Genomic DNA, 13,122 nt, shown 5'->3' on the forward strand with positions numbered 1-13,122 from the left:
ATAATGCCTGTCATGAGCATCTGATTTGCACTCTCTACAAGCTAATTCCTTGTATTTTCTGAATATTTTTGTTACGTTTTATGGTGCCAGTTCAGATATTTTTGGATGATAATAGGGACCGGATGCTTGGATAGGTCACTGACCAAAGAATTGGAATTGAATCTTTGCAAGCATCTTTAAGAAGCATGCCTTGCTTGGCTAAAAGTGGACAGCAGATAGTGAATACATGATCGAGTTTCAATGACTTTCTTGCTATAGGACATATTTGATGTGGCTTTCTGGAGAATCAGGAATACCCTAGGTAATAAAATTAACTTCTATGAAAATTGGAGGACACCAAGAGGACTACAAATTTATAAGAGTGATAGGTGGCTAAAATCTGAATCCAAACATGATTGAGTTTTAATAATGACCACCTTGCTATAGCACATATTTGATGGGGCTTTCAGGAGAATCAGTACTACCCTGACTATGTAATAAAATTAACTTCTATGAAAATTGGAGGACAGCAACAGGACTACAAATTTAAAAAGTAATAGGTGGCTAAAATCTGAATCTAATTAAATCTTTTGTCCTCATCCAAACTCTGGGTCTTGATTCATAACCTTCACATTGACCTTGTCATCTATTACGCTGTCAAAAATTTGTGCAACAGTTTTTTCCTTTCTGTATTTACTCGTGAGCTGTGATACATTCAGGTTGGGTACGAGAAAAGGATGCATCAAGGGTTTTACATTATGAAGGTGGTGGTGCTAGGACATCGTCAACAGACATTGTCTGTCCTATGTATATGCGTGTATGGGAGATGGTAAAGATAGCCGAAGATCCAACTGAAACACGGCCACTGATATTGTGCGAGTATGTTGCCTCTTTACTTTCATCTTATAGGAATCATAGCTACTTCCGAGTAGCAAAGCGGTCCACTAATACGTGCTTCATAAAAAACTGGAAGGTACTCTCATGCTATGGGAAACAGCAATGGTAATCTTCATGAGTACTGGGAAGCAATTGATACCACATTTGGTCTTCAAGGAGGTTTCATATGGGATTGGGTTGATCAGGTTTGAACCTTAGAATTCTTCATGTATTGTGCAGGTTACTGATAATTTATGGTCTTCATATCAGACACAATAGCAATATCTATTATTTCGTGGACTTGGTTTCATTAAATTTTGGGGTCCAAGTTTCCAAGATAACGGTCAAAATTCATATGGAAACAACAGTTGTGGATGACTTTGTTGCTTTCAGTCAGGAAGCTTCATTGGTCCTCCTTCCTCCAGCCAACTAAATCTAAAGGCTAAACAAAGATTCTAAAATGTTCTCTTTGGAAATTGCTTCTCTTCCAGAGCAGATTACCTGACAAACGATAGTAATATTGTTTCTGCTGTAACAGATCTAGTTCCAGATTCAGTTTATGCCAAGTAAGCGGACAGAGGCAAACCTAGCTCCAGATTTAGATTTATGCCATGTAACTGGACCTTTAGATGTCCATCTTCCTAGTGATAACTTTGCATTGAGGCTTTGTTATCTCCAAAATCATGTGATAGGGAGCCATCGTATATGATAAAAAAGAATTTATATTTTCTGCTTCTTTGTCATGGTTTAGTCTATTTGATGTGCATTTACCATCTATACCTGTCTATCCTGGAAACAAAGTCCAGTATTTGACAGCTTTCAGGATTAAGGTACTTCTATAATGTATTTGATTCTCCCGTAGATGATAGGACTACCAAAACATGTTTGGTGAGATTATTGTATGAAAGCTATTCCTACCACTGTAATATTAAACTCTCACTTCCTGTTGTTCTGTTGCCATGTTTGGATTGCCCTGTTCATTTTTGTCAACTAGAGTAGTGCAGCAGCTGGGACAAAAATAGAATCTGCTAATGCAGTTTTGCAGTCCAGCAATTTTTGATATCTTCTGAGAAAGACTATCTATTTTTTCTTACATTTCAGTTACTGTAGGCTAGGTTTTGGACGCCCTTGTTTGAGATATTATGGTTTATCATATTGCTTGATACAATTTAACAAGCAAGAAGTTCAATGCTGTTGAGATGCTTTGTCAAAATTGCAGCCTTCATGTAAAGGACAGTAAATTGATAGCAGACATATTTCACTTTTAGAACTTAAATTGAATTTTTAATGTGTATGTTGAAGATATGTGATATGATATTATGGAAAGATTTGATATTGTAAATATTAGGAAAGACTTGATTATAGTATCATATATTAATTAGGTAGTAGATTGATTTAGATTAACATGATTTTAGGATCTAAATTAGGTTACACTTGTGTATATATATTTGTATATTGTGTAGTCCAAAAATATGAAGAAGAGTATTTTCTCTCCCTTTTTCTTAGTTTACATGGTATCAGAGCTTCAGATTCTGTTATCAGTTTATCTTTTGACGTGACCCTATTGAGTCACTTTTAGGTCTTTCTTGTGTGAATTATAATGGCAGATATATAACAGTTTGTCTTTTGACGTGATCCTATTGAGTCACTTTTAGGTCTTTCTTGTGTGAATTATAATGGCAGATATGAAAGGTAGTAGTAGAGAGATGAAAACAGTAATTTCTGATGTTATTCTTACAACATCAAAAATTACTGAACACAAATTGAGTGGAAAAAATTTTTTGGATTGGAGTAAAACTATTCGGATTTATCTGTGCAGCATCGATAGAGATGATCATCTCACTGATGACCCATCCGTTGATAGGGAAGAAAAGAAGGTTTGGCTAAGGGAAGATGCAAAACTATTTTTCAAGTGGAGAGAACAAAGCATATCGAAATTGATTGCCACTTTGTTCGTGAAAAAAAAATCCAGCAAAACTTGATCTCAACCAGTCATGTGAGAACTGGAGAACAGTTAGCTGATATTTTCACTAAACCTCTAAATGGTCCGAGAATTGATTACATTTGTGGCAAGATGGGCATGATTAACATCTATGTTCCATCTTGAGGGGGAGTGTTGAAGATATGTGATATGATATTATGGAAAGATTTGATATTGTAAATATTAGGAAAGATTTGATTATAGTATCATATATTAATTAGGTAGTAAATTGATTTAGATTAGCATGATTTTAGGATCTAAATTAGGTTACACTTGTGTATATATATTTGTATATTGTGTAGTCCAAAAATATGAAGAAGAGTATTTTCTCTCCCTTTTTCTTAGTTTACAATGTAAAAAACAAATGTTTTTTTTTTTTCTGTTTTCCTTAAAGTAGGATGTTAGATGGAAGACTAAGTGTGGGTCTGAGGTTTTATGGGTCTGTTAATGAACCAAATCTCTTGGGATACTTGATGTTTTACCTTTTTAGTTTTTTCTGGGGTATTACTTCTATATACGAATGCCCTAGTACATGTCATGTAAAAATGTCGTAACAGCGCTGCTACTCCTTGGTCATTCTACCATGAACTTCTTTAACCCTTTCTTCCCCTGTCAGAAACTGTTTAATGGTTTAGTTGCTACTGCCTTTACCATTTTTTAAAAATGTTTTTGACTTGCTTCTCCATATTTGTACGAGTTTAAGGTGGTCAGTATTTTGTTATTTTTAAATAGGGATTACTCAAGGATGGTGTGGATGGTACAAAGCATTGGGCTTATGGGGGTGATTTTGGTGATACCCCTAATGACTTGAACTTCTGTCTAAATGGCCTTATGTGGCCAGATCGAAGTCCTCATCCTGCAGTGCATGGTAACTCTCTCTCTCTCTATGAGTTCCAGAATTACGAGTTGTTCAAGATGGTTGTTAAATTCACTTGGTGCTGGTAATGTTGTTTTTAGAGGTTAAATTCTTATACCAGCCAATCAAAGTTTCCTTGACTGAAGGTGTAGTCAAGGTAATATCACTGTCTCATTTCCATTTATTCATGGATTGTCTGGCTATAAAATTCTTGAGTTGGTCTTGTAGATCAGAAATGTCCACTTCTTTGATACAACGGAAGCAGTTGAGTTCAACTGGATGCTTCATGGTGATGGCCATGAACTTGGTTCAGGACTCCTCCCTCTACCAATAATAGAACCACAAAGAAGTCTAGAAATTGATTTTAAGTCTGGCCCATGGTATTCTGTGTGGAGTTCTTCAGATGCTGTTGAATTTTATTTGACAGTAACTTCAAAGCATGTGTGCCCCACGCGCTGGGCTGAACCTGGTCATGTAATTTCATCTACACAAGTTCAGTTACCAGCAAGAGAAGAAACTGTTCCTCGTGTAAGTGGCCCTCCAGATATTTGTGATTTATCTGAAACTTGTTTCTGGTCTGATCAATGAGCTAACAACTTTTGATGACTCCAGACCATTAAATCAGAAAACATTAAATTTGGTTGCGAGGTGGTGGACAACATAATTGTACTTAGCCAGCAGGACCTGCAGGAGATAAACTTCAACAAACAGACTGGTGCAATTGAGAGTTGGAAGGTAATATCCGGCCCATTTCACTACTTTCGTCACAAAATGATATCATATGCAAAGCAATTAATTGCATAAACAAAGAAAAAGTCAAGGTTGTTGAAGCATATGATGCAATGAACTGGTACCCTAAAAGTGGGGCTTTCCCTTTGATTCTCTTTAAGTGTCATGATGTGGATGTGAGTTGTAGGTTCACGGAGTTTCAGTGTTGCAAGAAGGCATTGTCCCATGCTTTTGGCGAGCACCAACAGATAATGACAAAGGAGGAGGATCTGTTAGTTATCTCTCCAAGTGGACAGCTGCAAATATTGATAAACTTATCTTTCTCGCTGAGAGTTGCTCTATTCAAAACAAGACAGATTTTCTTGTTGAAATAGCAGTTGCTTTTCTGGGCCTGCCAAGATGTGTTGACAAGACATCTTCAGAGTTAGACAAGTCAACTGCTCTATTCAAGGTTAATATGCTGTACTCTTTTTATGGGTCTGGTGATGTTGTGCTGGAATGCAATGTAAAACCAAGTTCTCATCTTCCACCTTTGCCACGTGTGGGAGTTGAATTTCACCTGGACACGACTATGGAAGTGATCAGATGGTATGGACGAGGACCATTTGAATGTTATCCGGATAGAAAAGCTGCTGCCCATGTAGGCCTGTATGAGCAGAATGTGAATGATATGCATGTGCCTTACATTGTTCCTGGGGAATGTTCAGGTAGGGCTGATGTTAGATGGGTTACTTTTCAAAACAATGATGGCTATGGCATATATGCTTCGATAAATGGTGGATCTCCACCAATGCAAATTAATGCAAGTTACTACAGCACTGCTGAACTTGAAAGGGCAACACACAATGAGGAGCTTATAAAAGGGGAGAACATTGAGGTAAGTAGTTTATTTAATTTGCCTACCTGAGTGTGACATTTCTTGAAACAAGATAGATCCATTTCTAGAAAAAGGCACAAAGGTTTAATATGATTATATCAAAACTAGAAGCTTTTTCATGATGTTTAATTTGATGCATCATGTACGACAATTGTCTTCTCTTAGAAATGGTTTTGAGTAATCTATCTAAAAACTTCTTTGGTGCATTAAAATATTTCAAGCCAGCTAATTGCCAAAGTAAAAGTTGTAGAGTAATGAGAGAAGATTGTAGAAATGGAAGCCCTATTAGATATATTGAGCCCTAATATTCACATTTAATACAATAAACTGGAGAATTTCAAAAAGTTTGTGTGTCTCAAAATCTTGTTAATTTAGATAGGTGGAGCTTAGGGTGCAACATTTTCACTTGAGCATATACTGGTCGATTCAACATGTAACACTATTTCTTGGCTTTAATTCCAGGTTTTTAAGAGTAACCCAGTTTATAACTTGTCTCAAGTTTGTTAGAATTCGTTAGTAGTCTGAGAGATTCATTGTTGCCCGTTTCCCAAGTTTTATCATGATAATTAGAGCTTGTTCAAACCCTTCTGTTTTCTCCCACTATTGATGTACTCATTGGAGCAGCTGCCTTAAGTTTAACTGTATGGTAGTCTTGGCCACTAACAAATACTGCCATAAACTCTTGGCTTCAAGTTCAGAACTTCACATGCTAATATTAGCCTTTTGAATATGAGATAGAACTAAAGTTTGGCTATTTAACATTTGGCACATAAAGGCAAAAATTGTAACACCTTAAAAAAGAGTGTCTGGACGAATCCTGCATTGGAACTAAAGAAAAATGCGGATAAAACAAGGAGGAAAAGAAGAACTGCAAAAAAAGTTCAAGGGGAATTTGAAACTTAATATAGGAATGCTGATCAGCGATTTCACCGAAATGGGCGATGAAGGGAAATTGAAATTTTCGAAGCTAGAAAGGTCTAAGGTCATATTGTGGATTTTAAAGAAACAAAGAGTTAACATTGAAGGTAGTTCTGCTGGAGTTAGGTGCAATAGTTGAAAATAAAGATGATGTACAAGACTTGTTCCACTTCTATAGTGATGTACAAGACTTGTTCCACTTCTATATTTCGTGTCATCTTGCCCAAAGAGAAAAGTTTGGGAAACCTTCCTCCTTCAAAGTTGTGACAGATGGGCGTAGTCAGTCTTTCTAGTATCACTTTACTGATTTATGTCATAGTCTAAAGTAACTGTTTTTTCCTTTTACAAGCCCTTTCTTAGGTTTTCTGTCATCCTGCGCTGTTGAGCTGTTATATTTTCTAGTTAATTGATGTTCAACAATGATCTAGATTTAGTCAGTTTTTTATGAATTAAAATACTTGTCTTTATGAAGCAGTAGTCACAGCAAGTGTATATAATTCATTTCTCGTTGTAGATGTTTCTTCCTTTTCTGTTTTTTTCTTCTTTTTTTAAATCTCTCTCTCTCTACCTGTCTCTTTCTGCATCATCTTGCAATTACAATGTCTGGTAAAATAAAGTCAGTGATGATCCTTCTGAACCTTTGCTTGCAGGTGCATCTTGACCACAAACACATGGGCTTGGGTGGAGATGATAGCTGGTCTCCTAGTGTCCATAAGAATTATCTCGTACCTGCTGTGCCATACTCTTTCTCGATCAGATTTCGTTCTTTAACTGGCTCCACTTCAGGATATGAAATCTATAGAGGCCAGTTCTCGTAGAAATACATTTTGTTAGTAAAATAACCAGTGTCCTCTTTTTGATTTCTTGTTTCTGAAGTCATCAACGTTTTGGAGTTTCTATTATTGACTTGATCAGATTATTAAAATAATGGTTATGGCAAATGGGGACAATTGGTCGACATACACTAACCATACGTTCTGATTTAAATGCCCCCGCCTTTTTTCCCATCCATTGAAAGTTCTAATTCTCTGAGCTGCAATGATGTGCTTTTCTAATTGACAGATTTTCTAGTTGCGTTCAAGCTTGTTTGTATGCTCATGGGATGGGCAAGTGTCCAAGTAATAATTTAAGGTTGAATGCCATTTTAGGACCTGTTTGGTAAAGGGCCTAGGAATGGGTGTTAGTATTAATGATTCCGATACTTAGTGTTTGAAGACCACTATGATGTGGGTTTCATTCACGTTATCTATATGCAACCTCTTATCTGCTGTTGCATATTCGCTAAAATACCTTCCATTATATTCATTCTTGCATTGCCATAGCCACTGCTTCACCTATCACCCCCTTCGCTCTTGCAGGGTCTATCTCTACAATCCAAACTCTACTTGCATTCTACTCTGGATTATTGTATCACTGATTTCATTCTGTACTCCAAGACTATCCTTTGTTCTAATAAAACCCTAATCAAATTTCCAAATACAATATAATCTAACAAGTTGCAAATTGTGCAGAGTATTCATATGATCTTCCATCTTTAATGGATATTAGCTATAGGGAAACCCATTATAGTTCCAAACCATTTGCTCCGAAGGCTTAATCTGAAGTGAAAGAGGGAGGGTGAATCCTCAGCAGGCAACGTTTTTAACAAAAAACAATTTTTTTAATTCCAAATTGATTAGTTCGCTTGAGCAGGCACCCGCTCTAGCAAAATCAACAAACTACATAAAAGCAGAAAAATCACTTTACCTTGTATTCGATATCTTGACCAAAAAATTTTAGAAGAAAAAGGTCCTCGAAGAATCAATTTCTCAAAATTCGATTTTTTTCACTAAGAAATCGATGCAATGCATCGTCTAAAATAAAAAATATAAACATTTAGATAACAAGTCCCTGTGTCCAATGATGGAGTCTAAGCACTTGACATGGAAGGGAGGCAAACAAAACATGATTATAAAATTTTTTGTAAACATGAATAGAATTAATATAAAGTTAAATTAAACTCCACTTATCACCTGTATGTGCATAGACCATATGCATGTTGGGTGAGTATTTAGGTGTTGTATCCTATAGAGAAGATTTAATTAAATACTGATGTTGCCAAATTCCTCTGTTATTTAGAATACAAAAGAGCATGAAGATTTCAAATAATAATCAAAATTAATTAAAACTAAACTTATCAAAGACGCAATTTCTAAGGTCTACATTTCCTCAATTATCCTTGTTGAAAATCTTAACTTGGTTAATTAATTCATTCTTGTGCAAAAATTACGGTAAATTTTCTTAATTCATAATATCTACTTTCGCAATTCATTAATTACCTCATGAACAAGCCTAAATCCACTTTCATGATGAAAGACACGTTAAAGTGTTATTATTTTTTCGAAACGACTAATATTTGTATTATATACTGATCAAAAGCTATACTGTTTTAGGGTAACAACCTTACATTATCCCTTGCCTTTGATTCAAGCCATGGGGGAAACAATAATCAAGTTTGGATTGGGATGATTTGAGAAAAAATAATTTGTTTCACAAATTTCAATACACCTTTTTTTTCTTTTCAATTACCTTTTTATCTCACATACATCACATCACAAAAAATACCATAGTAATTATTTCAAATAAACTCCTATCCAAACACACTAATTAATGTTTTCACGAGACATCATATTTCAACTTAGAGGCAAATTTTGCCACAGTATGACTGACCTAATTACCTTGTGTTCTAACAAAAGTGAACTTACACTCTTGGAATCCCTCCTTCAACCCAATAATATCTAGTAAGAATACACTGACATAGCTACCATCTATTGTGCCCGAGTTACTCCTATCTATTAGTAGCTTACAATCTGATTGAAAATTACTTTCTGCCACCCTTCTTGATTTGTTTTTTAGACCGCCAGTCTTAGTGCCCATGCTTCCATGTGGTCCGCTTCCATTCTACCATTCAATTGATGCGCCCATATTGCTACTATCTTTCCATAGTGATTCCTTTCTACAATTTCCAAGCCTGTCTTATCCAGATAGATTTGGGTTGCAGCACCAGAGTTGATTTTAATGAAATCTTAGGGTGGTGGTGATCACCTTATCTCCATTTGCTCTCTCTGGTCCTTGATTCCTCTCGTTGGATCTTCTTCTTTCTGTGCATCTTTAAACTCTCTCCATTCTCTGACAGATTTGTCGACCAGTAATTGAAAGGAACAAGTTCTATCATTGAAATTCCTATCGTTCCTGGCTTTCCAAATCTGAAAGAGGAAGTTGGCAGTTACGCTACTCCGTTAGTTCTTTCCTTGGACTACTGCAATTTGTCCCACCATTTCCAGAAATTCCCTCTCTCCTCCTGAAGGCCTTCCCACTGGATTGGAAATACTTTCCATGCAAACTGTACATGATCACAAAAAAAAATAGCATATATTCAATTGTTTCTACTTCACATCCACAACATTTACGTTAACTTCCCCCTTTTCGAATTCTTCTGCTAACTGCTTCATTGGTTGGCAAAATATTTTTTAGGCACTTCCAAATAAAGTGCTTTATCTTGTGCTTTATATTTAATCCCCACATACCTTTCCAAACTTCAGCTTCATTTGCTCCATTTCTACTTTCGTGAGTTACACAATAAAATTCTTACCTTTGCCAATTAATATCAATTAAAAACTTTAGATTGATATCTTAGATACTTCAAAACTAATGAATCTTTAATTATACAGATGAAAAATAAATATATGAAATAGCATGCATAAGATTCACCAATCAATAAAGTAACATCATGAATTAAGATGTAATTGAATCCATCTGACCCTACCTGAAACAAGTAATTAACTACTCATAATTAAATTAAAGACAAAAATAATAAAAGAAAAGAAATATGTGGAATTTATTAAATATTAAGAAAGAGAAAAGAAAATATTATCCAAGATTCCTTTTTCTCTCTCTAATTTTCAGTAAGACCCCTAACTAAGATGGACTAGAAGAAAAACTACTTTAACCTATACTAAGCTAAAAATTGTTTTTAAATGGAGATCTACATTATCAATAGACTCCAAAATATGCCTAAAATTATGTCCCGTCCATCATGAAGAAGTATATATAGGCTATGTTTTCAGAACCGGACCGGACATCAACTCGGTCGAAGTTAGGGGTCAGGAGTCAATGAGTTTAACCGGGTTCGATAGGAGTTGAACCGGATGACGTCATAAATAAAATTTATTTAAAAATTAAAATATTATATATAAAATACTTAATAACATATTAATATTAATAAAGGCATATTCATATATATTTGATGTTTCAAATATATTTAATAAGAAAATACAAATAAATTAGAGCAATCAAGTAGCAATTTATATTATTTAATAAGCATTGACAAGTTTAGAATTAAAATTATGGATTTAATTGAAAAATAACACCAAACTTTAAGACAACATTTATAAAGTATGATATATTTGAGGTATGTAAATAATTTTTAACAACTTAAGGAGAAACATCATATTAAAAATATTCTGACCTTTCAAAAAAAGTAAAAAAAAAAAAAAAAAAAAAAAAAAAAAGAGATTAGGTTCATTTTTCCAGTCAAACCAGGTTTTGACCTGATTTGACCGAATTTTTGATTTTTCGATTTTTAGGATTAACTCGGAGCGGCCAACTGGCCGGTTTCCGATTCGACTGGTCGAACCGACCAATCCGGTCCGAATTTAAAAACAGAGTATATAGCCCCGAACAGATCCACGTCAAAATTAGAATTGGAAATGAAAGTTCACCTAGAAAAAGTTAAAAGGTGGTTCCAATCGATTGGGACTAATTTCCCCTGAGAACTAGTTGGACTAACCGGGTTGGAGCCTTGTTCTCCTTTTCATGCTTCTTCATCTTGCTTTTCACACGCATTCTTATCCCAAACTTCTCCTTGTCGAAAGTTTTTTGTAGGTGTTAAAATATTTTTAAAAATGACATCAAGTAATATAATAGGATAAAATATAGAAAATCCCCTTGTGATTTGGAATTTGGTTATAATACCTCCTTGTTGTTTAAAAATCATCACATAACCTTTTTGTGTTTTGGACTTATTTGGAATTTGGATTGAAATCCATCCAAAATAACGGAGAGTATAGCACACTCGCCTTATGTGCAAGAATATGTGATAAAAATTAAATTTTTAACAATAAGTTGTTTTCATTTTAGAAAAAAGTCAAACTTCTTTCTTTTTTCAAAATCTTCTCTCCTTCTTTTCTTTTCCTTTTTCTTTGAAGCACCCATTTTTTTACGTCAATAACATTTTTATAATCTAATACTCCCTCCGCCGTACTTTGATAGTCTTATATTCCTTTTTCATCTGTCTCAAATTGTAGTCCACTTTCCAACTGAAGAATGTAGTTGTATTTTAATTTTTCTAAAATACCCTTATTCAATGTAAGTAGTTGTTATTATAAACCTACCCCATTTAATGAGAGTTGATTTTTTTTTTTTACCATCAATTTAAGTTCCCATAAAGTTGTATCATATTTAATGTGAGGGTATTTTAGGAAAATAATAATCTAAATTTATTTTTCCAACAAAGTTAATTACTTTTTCTTAAATTGTGTGAAAAAAGAAATAAAACTATCAAAATGAAACGGAGGAAGTATAAAGAAAGGAGAGCAGGAACTAAATAGACGGTATATAAAGGTCTAATCTATTCTAATACAAAAGCAGAGGAATCTACCGCACCAACATGTTTTTGGCAAGCAGGTGGTTCCCGTGATTCGTGGAGTGTCGTCTACCTAATTCACATACACACGAAATGGAAAGACATAAATACAGCCCCTAGGAGTTAGATGATATGTTTACTTAACCCAAAATTTGAATTATCCCTCGTACCCAAATCTGATTCAAAAGAATCCATTTATCCATCCATGGGGTAACTTGATTCTGATCTGAACTTGAAGCATCAACAGATTCTGATCTAAACCTGAAGAATCAGATAAAGATGTATCGGGAGATCTTTTCATTTTTTCAAATCATCTGCCCAAACCACAGATTAAAAAAAAAATCTTTTCTTTTTCTTTCACCTTTTCCTTCTTTTTTCAGCGCACCAAATATCTCCATTTATTTCCTCTGCCCTCCTTTCTGGCTCGGCACCAAATTCATCTGCCTAAAACCGTTGGATGAATTTCAAATCTGGTGGCTGCCTTCATACGAGATCAGAGACTGATTCGTCATCCTCATCCTCGAAGCCACCAACCTTCTTCTGCATTAGAGTGTATGGTAGTGATTGTTGGGTCAATAATAGTTGTGGGTTTTTTTTTTTGGATTGGAGCTCTAAATTTACAGATGGGGAAAATTATAATAGTTGTGGTCAATCGCTTAAAATGTTGTTCTCATGATACAAAATAATTTTTTTGTCACTAACTTTTAAAAATATAATTTTATCCCCCTTATAAATTTATATTGGTCAATTTTGATCCCTATCTAAGTTTTCAATTAATTTTTGACCAAAATTTATCACGTGTCTTGTACATGATTATTTTTTAGAGATAAAATTGTCAAATCAAATTTTATATAATTCGATCTATAGTCCCTCAAATTTCATAAAATAAATTTTTTCGTCTCTTACATTTCACAAAATGAATTTTCTTTACCTCTCATTAATTATATGTATGTATAGCTTCTTTTTTTTTAAACCCACATATATCTATTTGATTTCACTTGAATAGAACGAATAACATGTAATATATCTCTATTTGATTTCACCTATAAACAAGTTAATTGTAATTGTACACATATTATTCAATACATATATACATAGGTTTAAAACTAACAATTTTGTTTTAAACCCATGTATAAATCTATTTGATTTTCCCATGTGAACTTGTTTAATATTTGTGACCTTTTCTCTTTTAATAATAATTCATTTATTGAATTGTATGATAA

General features: G+C 34.3%; 1 protein-coding gene and 1 long non-coding RNA gene across 2 annotated transcripts in view; one reads left to right on the top strand and one right to left on the bottom strand.

The window, feature by feature from the left end:
- LOC113727321 (uncharacterized) overlaps positions 1–7,176 on the top strand; it is a 28,873-nt gene extending 21,697 nt beyond the window's left edge. Inside the window, exons 11-18 of the mRNA XM_027251420.2 lie at positions 699–858; positions 953–1,061; positions 3,569–3,704; positions 3,794–3,849; positions 3,921–4,220; positions 4,305–4,427; positions 4,609–5,298; positions 6,867–7,176. Coding sequence (XP_027107221.1) covers positions 699–858; positions 953–1,061; positions 3,569–3,704; positions 3,794–3,849; positions 3,921–4,220; positions 4,305–4,427; positions 4,609–5,298; positions 6,867–7,034 — 1,742 coding nt within the window. The 3' untranslated portion in view covers positions 7,035–7,176. The remainder of the gene's footprint in view (positions 1–698; positions 859–952; positions 1,062–3,568; positions 3,705–3,793; positions 3,850–3,920; positions 4,221–4,304; positions 4,428–4,608; positions 5,299–6,866) is intronic.
- Positions 7,177–11,852: 4,676 nt separating this feature from the next.
- On the bottom strand, positions 11,853–12,530 carry LOC140035950 (uncharacterized). Its single transcript, XR_011839845.1, has 2 exons — positions 12,261–12,530; positions 11,853–12,160 (listed from the first exon to the last, which is right to left on the bottom strand). It is a non-coding gene; the product is annotated as an uncharacterized lncRNA (long non-coding RNA).
- Positions 12,531–13,122: the final 592 nt, after the last annotated feature.

Source organism: Coffea arabica, chromosome 2c (assembly GCF_036785885.1).
Source record: "Coffea arabica cultivar ET-39 chromosome 2c, Coffea Arabica ET-39 HiFi, whole genome shotgun sequence".
Lineage (NCBI taxonomy): Eukaryota > Viridiplantae > Streptophyta > Magnoliopsida > Gentianales > Rubiaceae > Coffea > Coffea arabica.